At 39.5% G+C, this 12747-nt stretch overlaps 1 protein-coding gene across 1 annotated transcript in view; it reads right to left on the bottom strand.

The window, feature by feature from the left end:
• Positions 1 to 12747, bottom strand: part of TTBK1 (tau tubulin kinase 1) — a 105408-nt gene that overhangs the window by 69181 nt on the left and 23480 nt on the right. Inside the window, exon 3 of the mRNA XM_030447682.1 lies at positions 10556 to 10703. Coding sequence (XP_030303542.1) covers positions 10556 to 10703 — 148 coding nt within the window. The remainder of the gene's footprint in view (positions 1 to 10555; positions 10704 to 12747) is intronic.

The following is a 12747-nucleotide window of genomic DNA, read 5'->3' as shown; positions in this document are numbered from 1 at the left end:
TACGCATCTAGAGAGCCTGCATTCACTTCCTTGATCTTTTTCTTACATACCAAGCCCCTGTCCTGCATGTGCCCGTGAGTACTGGGTGCCACTGGTTTCCTGTTACCTGCAAATTAATTGCAGTTTTAGGTTTGATTTTGACATACAGGTTTTCAGTTTTCTGAGAGAACTCCTTGAGGTACTGACTGGATATAGCATATGTTTTGGCCTGGGCATTATCAAGAAGGAACCATCAGCATGCCTCAGCTGTCCTACACATCTGCCGTGGATCTCGATATGCATGGTTATGCTGTCTGCCAATGTGAAAGCAGCCTCAAAGCCAGAACTGTGGCAATAAATTCAACATACCTGAATAACCTCAGAACGAACCATGTATGTTTGTTTAGGAGCTTATGATACCTGTGTGCTTCAGCAAACTGGCAATCTACATGGGTCTCTGACAGGATGACGAGCCAGGCCAGGTCCACACTTATCCCCGACCTGACTACTTTAAGTCCATACAGATTCACACACACCAGCCTGGCTTACTTACAGACACTCATTTTTCTTTGTTTTGCCTTTCAGAGCAGCAGGAGATGAATGTTGAGGCAACAGCCAAAACAACTACTTTTTCTACTGGCAACGACAGCTACTATGTAAATAAAAAGGGTAAATGATGCCAACATTTACATGCTTTTTTCTTTTGTTTTTTAAATTGTGGCAAAAAAATGATGTGCAGGATGCCGTATGCTTTTTATTGCCATAAAACTACAGAGAGGAACATTAAAAAACAATACTCGGACAGGAAGAACCCAGCTACCTAAATGAATCATTACTCCAAAACAGGAGTGGTAGTGCCCAATACACTTAATCATGACTTCAGATACATTCCTACTAATTCAGTACTGCCTCTTTGGATTTCAAGTATACTCCCAAGATTATGTTTTTTTTAAAATCAGTCTTGTCATATTATTATTATGGATCACAAAATTTTACAAAAAGAAAAAGCACTTAAATCTTTACTATCTTTTCAAAATGTATGCACATTTAGGACAACAACATGTTTCTGCTTACTATAATTTTTTAAAACAATGAACTGACTGACAGCTCTTGATGACCCAGACCCCCAAACCGACTTAACTTCATATTAAATTCCAGCCTAAAATAGGCTCCTACCTGACCTGTTGGTACTGGGAACTTAAACTTCCTGAAACAGCTCTTGCATGCACTACTCTGCAACACAAGCAACTCCAGGAAATAAAGAAAAGGGGGGAGGAAAGATTGTGCCAATTGCTGCATGAAACAGAAGAAATACAACTGTAGAAAAAGCAGGCCACGTTTAGAGGTGGTATATGTACAGCCAGCAGATTATATATATGGGGTAAAAGCTTGCAGCATCATCCCCTCTGGGTTTCTGAGGCTTTTACTCATTTTTCAGCTAAAGGAGTCGCCATGTTAACAACAGTTTGCTCTCTTGGAGGAGTTCATGACATGCTGAAGTAGCAGATGGAAGCTGACAATCAAGCATGACTTCAGCATTCCTGCAGATCAGTCCTGAGACTGATCAGAATTACAATGCCCACAAGAACAGTCATGTTAATAAGGTGAGAAGGTATACTTCAAGGTATACTTATTATTATACTTATTATGGGGAGCCTCACAGCTACTTTACTGCATTAGCTGCCAGATCACACTTGCTCCTTGGCTCTACTGCTCCAATTAACAGCCACTCTTATATTACAGAAGATTACAAGCTTTTAAGTCCTACAACTGTTATTGGTTTAGTACTAAAACAAAGCAGTTGCCTTTCAACAAAGTAGAGGAACAGAGAGATTATAAAGTTTTGACCTGTTAACTAACTGACATAGGTTGGAGAAATAAGTCAGCCTGATATTCATAAACACTGACCTAAGGAAAATTTCAGAGAATAGGTGTTTTATTTTGTTTCATATGCATTCATTTTTCCAACCATTCAGTTAAGGCAATGTTTTAGTTGCCTTTAATGTTCATGCACAAATAAATACTCTTTCTACTGCTAAAATGAACATAATAATCTCCCATGTAACATTGGGTAGGAAATACAAATATTTCCATTACTGAAATGGTCTTCACCGTTCCTGTTCTGAAGGAACTTTAAAATTACAGTCAGTAATGATCTCTTCACATATAAAAATAATTTCAAATATCTGGGAAACCCTTCCACTTAGAATAGATCCTTATAAAGATATGTTTAAAAATCCCATGTTAATACTTAAAAGCTCCTATTACATGAAAAATTTTCATTGCACAGCACGTAAAAACTTAATTTATGATCCTTTTTTAAGTTTATTTTTTCACATAAATTAAGCTTTTTGTTTGTTTGTTTTTGTAACAGACTCCTGCATTTTCACTTACAGGAAAAAAATTACCTCCCTTCTCCTGAAAGGATTTCAAGAATTTAATCTTTTACATTTATGCTAAAATAATTTTCTGATTCAGTTCCATAGATGAGATGTCTACTTGCTAACAGTACACTCTAAACACTGAAGAAATTTGTATTGCGTAGATCACTATAACTCTCATGGCAAGTACTGTTACTCTAATAACTGTTACCTTACCAATTCTTGTATTTTCTTGGCAGTACAAGATCAACACTGACATAACGGCACAAGTCCTGAGTGCCAAGAAGATGGAGCCTGACTTTTCTTAGAAATACAGAGAGGCAGTGGACACAAGCTGCAACATGAGAAATACCCATTAGATGCCATTTCTTTTTTACCACCAGTGGTCAAACCCTGGTACAGGGGCCCAGAAAGGCTGTGCAATCTCCATCCTCAGAGATCATTCAAAGCTTCACTGGAAAAATCCCAGAGCATCCAGATCTATTTCTTTCTGCCTCGATCAGGAGACTGTAATTGAGACCTACAGAGGTGCCCCCTTGCCAGCCTAAATTATCCTCTAGATGTATCAGCGTCAAGCACTATTTCTTCTCTGAGGCCTGCCTCCCGTGTCAGCAATGACCTCTCTAATCACCAACTCAGCTTAGTTCCAGAATCACCCATCAAGTTTCTTTTTCTTCAGGCAATACCTGAAGTATCAAAACCCATGGTATACTGCTGATCTGCAGCTAAACCCTAAAGACAACTGCATGTGAAAAGATCAAGTGCTTGGTGACATAACATGCTTAACATAACATGACATAACATGTAGAGAGGTGGGAACTGGACTCTTTTCACAGACGACCTTCTACAAGACAAGAGGACACAGTCTTAAGTTGTGCCAGGGGAGGTTTAGGTTAGATATTAGAAAGAATTTCTTCATGGAGCAGGTGATCAGGCTATGGAATGGACTGCCCGGTGAGGTGGTAGATTCTCCGTCCCTGGAGACATTTAAAAAAAGACTGGATGTGGCACTCAGTGCCATGGTCTAGCAACTGCTCCGGTGGGTCAAGGGTTGGACTAGATGATCTCTGAGGTCCCTTCCAACCCGGCTAATTCTATGATTCTATGATTCTATGCTTGATTGAGCATTTCAGGGTCTCTATTACATGCACAGTAATGGACACCTAGCTATACAATGGCATCTGGAAAGCCACAGCTGTTTCTCAAGCTCCACATTTTAGATGTAATATATATTTTACATCTATCCTCTTTTTTATTTACCTGTCAGCATCAGCATCAGGTTTATCAGCTTATCACAGATTTTGTATTGTAGGAATACTGAGTTAACTTCTGTACAAATATTCTAATGAAATGGAAGATCTACCAGGACTAGAAAATTAGTTATTTTCATCAGCTTCTGACTTTACTTGTAAATGGTGTCTGTAGCTTGGCAAAGCTGACTAGCATATAGTTTTCTTTCCTTTGCAGTTAGTAAGTTTTATCTCTGGCCAGACAAGGGGCCTTGTCAAATTCGCTGGACACAAGGAGTTTTGAACATGAAAGAAAACAAATTCTATATTTGAAATAAGGCTTAAATAACAACATTAGCCAGGAGTAATCAACTAGGATAATTCTTCTGTAATAAACAAATGAGCTAATAGACATAAAAGGAAAAGCTGGTCATCACCTAACCAAACAGTAAAAGATTAAAATGCATGACTTTGCATGGCATAATTTCCTCTCCTTTTTCCCCAAGATCGCTAAAAACTTTAAGATGACCAGTTGATAACAGATCCCACACAAGTCAAAGCAGAATAGCAAAGGAGCCAGAATTCAACACAGCCCCAAAACAGTGTGTTTTAAATCCTATTTCATCCATCCCATGTCCTTCCCATGTCTATCCCCTGGCAGTATGAGGAACAAGCAACACAAACTTGCTTCACTATCTGCTGTAATAAAACCAGGTACTGAAAAACTACAATGCCTGTGACCAAGATGTATCTTGCACAGCTACTCAATATGCAGAAGATCTCTGCACTGCAGAGTAAAATTAATCAGAGTCCTACGCAATGAGATTGGTTACACTAAAAAGAAGGCATTTACAAAGAAAATGACACACTGAAAAGAGTTTATGAATAACTGGTGTGAGATCAAAGATAGGGACCTTGTAGCCACAACACCAAGGCAAAACTGTCACCACAGGAAACAGTGTTCAGCATCAGAATAATCTGGCCATTTTAACTGACAATCTGCTGACAATCTGACAGTTCTGCTGCTCCAGGAAGAATCCCAGCAAAGGAAACCAAATGCCAGGACCACATCCATATTTTGGGGACCCTGTGGACAAGAGGGCATCTGAATTGCACACCCTGTGAGAGATCCTTCTGCACCATCCCAGTCTCACAAGCATGCAGGGTGCTCCCAGAGAGACCTATCAAGAGGTGGGTAAGGACAGAGAGAATACTTTTGAGTTAAAGCATCTGCTGCTGGACCTCACACAGCCCCACCTGAGCATCTGGTTTGGCATAGGAAAATGGTTTCCACACCCTCTTCTGCAGCAAACCAAAAGTTAGAGGAAATAATCCAATGGATTTAATCAAATACTGGTTTAGTATTTCTGCACTAAGGCTGCTGTTGGAAAGGCAGACTGGTGCCAAGATAGACAAAGTCAACCACCTCAAAAGCTGTGCAAGAGCTGTTCTGACAGAGCTGTTGTATTTTCATTGATCCCTTAGAGATGGGAAACAGAGTCTGGACAGTATTTCACAGAGGCTCCTTTGCCACCTGACTGTTGCTCCACAGCAAATCCAGGGTGAGAAAAAAAGTGATGGAGAGAGCAGCCAGGTTTCTGTCTTCCAAAACAGTTGGAAAAGCAAATAGTTGGAAAAGCATTGAAGATAGTGAAAAACATCTGCTTTTCTAAAAGTAACAGGACCCCTTCTTCTTCATGTTCTATGACACGAAACCATCACATTTTTTCTCCCCATGATTCCAAAGAACAGGAGTCTGATTCCTGGTTTCTAATAGTACTGAGGTTTTAAAGCAAGCTCCTATACTGCCTTAAATGATCTTGGTTACCATGTGTGAGCATTGTTCACAGAGTAGCTTTGGATTATATGAACTTTTCTGAGCAAACAGACCCAGAAACTACGTTCAAGCTACACACCAAATAGCCCCCAAATCCTAAAAGAGACAGTACAAACCAACAACTAACCCCTCCAACAGTGAGACCAGACTAAAATTAACCCAAAGCAAAACCCCGATAACACATGCCAGCTATAATATAAAATCCCCAAGCCATATATACTGGAGATGTATAGACCTATCATACACTGATCTGTTGGCACTATGCTGCTCACTCATGTCGACATTGCTGAAGAGGCTGAAACACAGAAAAACCAAAACCCTTCTTGCTCTTTGGATAAGCAAGTTGCTAATTCACTTAGCCATAGAGATCCTATTTCCAATAGTTTTTAAATATATGTGATCAAAAGGCTTTTCTGCACAGCAAAGCACTAGAAGGTACACCTAACCCAGCAACCTTTTCTTCTGGAGACAAGTTGTACCTGCAAGAAGTATCCTGCCATCACAGTTAGGCCACAGAGCAGAAAAAGCCAAATAACTTACAATTGTGTGCAAATGGTACCATCATATACAAGTATCTCACTTAAAGATACTTTATGGATTAAGGGAATAAAATGAGGGCTTGGCACTAAGTATTCTTCAAGAGGCTGCATTCATACAGCAGTTCCTTATGTAGATGTGCCAAAATATTCTTGAAACGTTTTTTGGATTTGTTACAGTAGTAAAATTCTCTATTAGCTGTCTATAATGTCACTATAATGTAACTTTTCTTATCTTTTTTTTTAGTATTACGTTGATTTATTATCCCTGTACTTACCAGCTACATACACACATTTCTTATTGCTGTACACTCTGATTTTTTTTATATAATTTGCATATCGCTTGTTACTTATTGCACATTTTAGAGATAAATATATAAGAATCTATCACTGCAAAAGTCTACTCTCTGATGTAGTTCCTTGGACTCTCATTAACACCCAGTAGCTGGGCAATGCACAGCATCTTTCTTCAAGGGAGGAAAATTCTCTGGTCCTCCAGTTAAACTTACTCCTGCTTACTCCTTCACCCATGGAAGGATCAGATAAGCCAGAGAGATCAGTCAGGCCAGAAAAAAGTGGTGAGAAACTCCTGTAGTCAAGCTAAAACATATCTTCTATCTGGTGTTGATAAACAGCAGAGGACTTCACCTAGAGCAGACAGTGGGGAAACACAATGTCATCTCAATTATAAGAGGTCCAAGGTTGTAATTTGTAGTGGCCACTAGTGGTACAACAAGGTATGGTTTTCTGAATGCAACAATGTGGTGAGGACTTGGAAAGAAAGGTGACTCAATGAAGAGGCCTGGCATAATGGTTGATCTGTCTGCTCATGCTGCAATAATGTTATGAGCAAAATCAGACACTGTCATGATTTTGGGCTTCCTTGCTTAGCAATGACAGTAATACACATTGTGATGAGGTCAACATTCCTAGTGGTGCCAAAAAGAGAATGCAGTTGCCCTGTTCACCAAGAAAACTTACCAACACACACTGAGAAAACGCCTTTGGTTCAACACTGTCAGAAGAGGGGAGCAATAGGATAATGTAAGCCAAACAATCCTATATAAAGGTTGAGAAAATATGCTATCTTGCAGTGCTTTGATAAGAAGTAGCCAGATAAAAGAGTAGTGCCAGACAGAATATCCTGATCTCTGTAAGCTCAGTTAGAACAAGAAAATCCTCTATAACAACTCGTGGGACAAAGAGGTTTCAATTTTCACCACATCAGTCCATGGCATGCAAGAAAACACAGAAATTTTGCTGAAAACTTTTTGGGTAAATGTGCAACAATGGGACAACTGAGAGCTTCAACACATCACCTGCTTAAGCAAAAAACTCTGTAAGCTGACTTCTCAACCGTGTTGCACCCAAAGCATAGAAGGGCACCATAGCTTGTTCTTCTCAGCCCTAAAACAGTATAAAGACTGTCAGAAGATGATCTACAACTCTTGCAAGTAACAATGAAAGTCAGAAAGAATTTTGCCTTTGACAAGGACCTTAAAATCTAAACAGATAACTGAAAAGCACTATAGAGCTAGAAAAAGCAAATCAAGTAAGAGCAGAACAGAATCACTCTCTAGGGCAGCTGAGAGATATCAAAGCGGCAGTGATCTCATATAGCCAAGTACAAATATCACAGAATGATTTATGTTGCAAGGGACCTCTGGAGGTCATGTACCACCCACCACCTTGTTCAAGCAGCCACAGCTAGAACAGATTACCCAGGGTCTCATCCAGTTGAGCGGAGTATCTCCAGGAATGGAGAGTCCACAATCTTTCCAGGCAACCCATGCCATTGTTTGATCACTGTCACAGGAAAAAAAGGGACCACCCTCACAGTAGAAAACTACATAGTGTTTGTTAAAGGTATAGAGACTCCTAGCAGAGTCATTAGCTGATTAATTTCCTAGTTCCTCTGTGTGGACTCCTGGTGCAGAAGTGACATTGTGACCTCAACTCAGCTGTATTCTTTAACAATTCCAGAAAGTGCCTAAGTGTTGACAACAGCCTGCAGCCCAAACTGACCAGGAGCGCTGAGAGCTTGAGCTGTAACCCAAATAAGGTCCTGAAGTAGGTAACAGTAAAAAACAACAATAAAAAACTCTGTTACATCTACTATTTAAGAGGGACTGCAATGTTCAGTTCTACCAGAAAAGTATAGAGCAATTTTAGACAACACTGTTTCCCTGCTTTTTAACCTGTAAAGCCATGAACCAACTATGTCACCTCTGGAAATACCATCACGTTCCTCCACCCACCAACTGTTTGAATAATGTCTGTATCTTCCTTTCTTAAATGTTTCTTACCTCTTTGCAACAGCAAAGTGAAAACATATACAATACATGATTCCTAACTTTATCAACCTTATTTCTTATTTTAACTTCATCATTTATTTCAGTAAGGCATTTGGGGGTTAAACTGGAACCAAAAACCAATCCAAACCAAAAAGCTAAAATCTTCATGTAACAGATTGATTTGTAAAAATATGGCTGAGATAATTTATCATTCGCAAATGCAGGATAGCTGAGGCGTAGCCAATTCTGCTTCTGCCATCTTTTCTCCCCCTTAATGTTTGGTAACTTCTTTGCCAAGGGACTTTCCTAATTCCACCCATCACCACTCTCTCTCCCCAGTTACTGGGATCATGCTCTGTACAAGTGTGGGGTTTTTTTCAAGCATTTGATATTCCCAAGTATTTTCCAGAAATAAACACTGATGGCAAAACACGAGTATTAGTCAATGCCTTCCACTGTATCTGATGCTAGTTCTGGTTTGATGACTTCAGGTCATGTTTTTCAAGCATTCCCCGCCCTGGATCTAACAAGTACTTACACTAGTCAGCATTATAGTACTTTTTTCTTGGTATACTAATAATCTGCCATGCTACACAGTCAGACTCCACTCAATTCAGAACAGGTTCCAAATGCAAAAATCTAAAACCAGCCTTGCTTGCCGTCACTCCATTGCTTTCAAATCTCAGCCACCTGCTCTGCTGTTGCTGTGAGCTCTATACATCCAGGACTTTCACAGATAAACAGTAAACCTCTTCCTAATGACCTGGGTTGATTTCTCCTTTGTTTTGATTCTCTTTACACAGCTCAGCTACATCTGTTACAATACAGAGTACTAAAAAAACCACCTTATTAGCCCTCCTTTTAGAAGAGCTGAACTGTTGAAAACTATTTGACCTTCAAAAATAATTTACGGATATTACCTAGAGGCAAGCTGTCAAAAATATGGAGTCATTCCTATTTCACAGGGCCTGCAACAGTTTCACCCTCTAATTCAATCATCTCTCTGGAGATTTTGTGCAAGGGCAGAGCTACGTGCACAGACAAAGGGCCACAAGACTGTCTTGGAAGCATGAGTTCTGGTAATGAATAAACTACTCACTCCTTCATTGGAAGGTTTTTCCTCAGCCTAAGTGGAATCCTACAAAAAGGAACATCTCTTTAGAGGCATATTACACAAGATTATGTGAACTATACCTGTCAACAGTATGCCTTGCCTTCACAAGGAAATCCATGTGCAATGTGCTTTAGCAAACAGCAGTTCCTCAAAGGTAGATTTGGAAATTCCTTGTTATATCCTTCCCTAGCAATCATTTTTAGTAGAAGCCTTCTCACAGTTTTTTGAGTCAGGAACAACTGCAGCTCCTTCGCATCTTTTGTTGTTTAACTGTATCACACCAGCATTGCAAAAGCTTTTGGGTCACTGGCTGGCTTCTTTCACCCTATTCTACTAGCTCACTCCTTAAAATGACTGATTTTAAATGTCAGCACAGGAAGAGCCAAATTTTGGCTCTACTTATAGATTCTTTTGAGCAAACAGAAAATAGCATGATGGCATAAGGCAAGTCCTTCGTGAGTGTAATTTCTTAAGTGGAAGCAGGGTTGGACATAAGTAGAGAGGATCCCATTTTTCTTCTTCCCAGACAATTTATAAGCTTTGCCATATTCAGCTACAGAAATGGATGGTGCCAGGGCTGACTGCCACATCCAAACTAATTTAAAGCTGTTAGGGAAAATTAAGAATAGGCATACCATTCAAACTAAAGTAATTCAAAACCAGCATTCCCAAAGCTAAAAACACCTAAAATCACTTCAAATTTTGCCTTCAGGACAATCAAGTATATGAAAAATTAATTAATTGCCAGTGTCTCTATGCTTCATATTATCCACTTTTTGCACTCATCTACTAGTCAGCCATTTTACTTGGAGACTCCATCATGCTCACAGACCCAAACACAGTCGTGGTCCTGGCAGGCAAACAGCTAACCTCATTTCTTAGTTAAACATTGCTTGATATATTCCTTATTATCTAATCAATATCACTATTCCACAGACATGTGCACCAATAGCTCAGTTTAAATCTCCTCCTTGTTCTCATAGCCTTGCAGACAAAAATAGTCCCTGTAGTTGGAACTCGCTTGAGTAGGATGCTTTCCAGAATGTAGTAACTTTCTGGGCTGAATGACTTAATCTAATATCTCACATATAGATGAAAGCTACAGAGAAAATTACAAAAAACATTTGCAATTCAGATGCTAATTGTTAGCATGCACAATGAATGGCCTTAAACACTCTGCCTTACCTTGCAATTTTTTCAAGACAGCCACTTCCATCTTGAGAACTTGCTTGGGCTGCTGGGCTGATTCCACCTTCAAGGCCACATTCTCACGGGTCAGCAGATCCATCGCCTCATAGATCTCCCCAAAGCCACCACCACCAATCTTCTTCAACTAGAAAAGTATAAATAGGTTTGCTGAAATGTACAAGAGAGACAACATCAAATTGTCTCTAGGCACCAGCTTCTTTACTGTATAGAGAGAACAACCTCATCTCCCAATCTGTCCTGCGCCTGAATCCCTTCCCTGTACAGCTAGGCAGAAGTCCAGCTTCCCACTTGACTGTGTTATGTATAAATTCTCTGCTGTAACAACAAAAAACAAGCCTAGCAAGTGATGACGTGATACTTTTTAAAAAGCAAATTATAATCCTTATTACCTCAATAATGTTCTTGCCAAAATTCAAGGAAAGACCCTTCAAAGTGAATGACTATCCAGACCATGGTAGATAAAAACCATCATTCCCACTCAACAAACACAGCTCTGCAGTAAAACACAACCATGATAGCTGGAACTAATGCTTTCAAGAAATAAGCTAAATAAAGTTTACATCTTATTCACAGGATTTTAAATACTGACCAAAACATCCACTGGAATATTATACAAGCTGCTTGGCCTGCTATGATGGTAAGGTTACTTCAGTTTCACATTTCAGAAAAATGTGAACTGCATTTGCCTCCAAACAGTTATGAACAAGCCACAAGTACAGCTCCACTGCTTCTCCTTCTCTCCTTCTTTTTTATTCCTCTTTAGTTTTAAACCACACCAAATGACGCTTTTTGTTTCTCTGAGCAAAATTAAAGACTGTTTCACAATAGAAGGATACCACTACTTGGAGATCAAACCAATTGCAATTGAAATAAATTCAAAGCTAAAGATGTCTAACTTGCAGCATATTTGGTATGCACCTACTGAGATAGATAGTCTGCTTGTTCTAGAGTAGCCACCCACTCAGAATGCAAGCTGAGATCCTCTGCCTTTCCTGGAAGGCAATTCCTTGATTCTCCTGCTGCTGAGACTTCTCAGCATATGCACATATAGTTATACATAAGTATGTACAGGACAGACTTGTAACATGTTGCAAGTATCAACGTATTTGCCAGGAATTTTATATTTGCTCCCCTTAGATATATTTAAAGCATACTATGCTGCCCAGGAACAAATTGAGGTTTACAGCAGAGCTAGATCAGGACTCCTTTGATCTGCTTAGCAGTTGTTCATTGAACCTTGTTGCATCCTTTCCCTTTAGCATTTTGTGTTCCCTCTGTCCACATCTGCTTAGGAAGTTCTGAGTGCTGTTTCTTCCCAATGCCAGCAATAACACTTGGAGGGAAAAAGAAGTTTAAATAAGGCAAATAGTCAATCACATAACTTACACAATGTTTAATGAGGCTTGGATGGTATTTTAGAGTCTTCTGCACCACAGAAGGCCTGTCCTGTGCTTCTGTCCTGTTTGCTGAGCAAAGGGCCTTGACTCTAAAGGACAGATTTTTTTCTTCTGAAGGCAACATAAACTATTTGCTTTTCTGGCTCCCATCTCAAGAAAAACAGCTCTGCATGAAGAAGATAGTACTTCACATATTAACAGCCTGGATATTGCCTCTGAAGCTATTTCTTGATAAACCCTTGAGAGTTATCGTCCAGAGCCATTCTTTTTCCCCTTTTACTTGTTATTTTTCCTCACAAGCTTCCACTGAGCTGAACAGGCATATTCATACAGTAAACAACCCAATAACTAGGTCACCACATATTATCATAAATTATTACAGTGCAGCCCTACTTCAAATTGGAAATACATACTCGATCAGCTGGCTATTAAAAATCTTCCTATCAAAACAATGCTACACTCAGTATAGGAATATCATGCCAACTAATACCTCAGGATTCAGTACACCAGATTTTCTGTTGCCTGATGTATTGACACAGAAGGGAAAGGAATAATAAAAGCTGTAGAAGACAGAAGTGGGATCTAGGAAGGCTTGGAAGAAGATCAAGAAAGCCTCACTGGGAAAATCGTTAACATAACAAGTCAAAGTAATCAGTAATAAATATAACACAACATAGCTGGGATGGAGAAGAAACATAGGCTACCCAAACTTCTTGCTGGGCTGCAAATTCAAGAAATGGAGATGGCAAGAAATATTGCTGAGCCAGCACA

The sequence above is a fragment of the Calypte anna genome, chromosome 3 (assembly GCF_003957555.1).
Source record: "Calypte anna isolate BGI_N300 chromosome 3, bCalAnn1_v1.p, whole genome shotgun sequence".
In the NCBI taxonomy this organism is placed as follows: Eukaryota; Metazoa; Chordata; class Aves; order Apodiformes; family Trochilidae; genus Calypte; species Calypte anna.
Note: the sequence above shows the minus strand (reverse complement) of the source record. Positions and strands in the feature narration are given on the sequence as shown.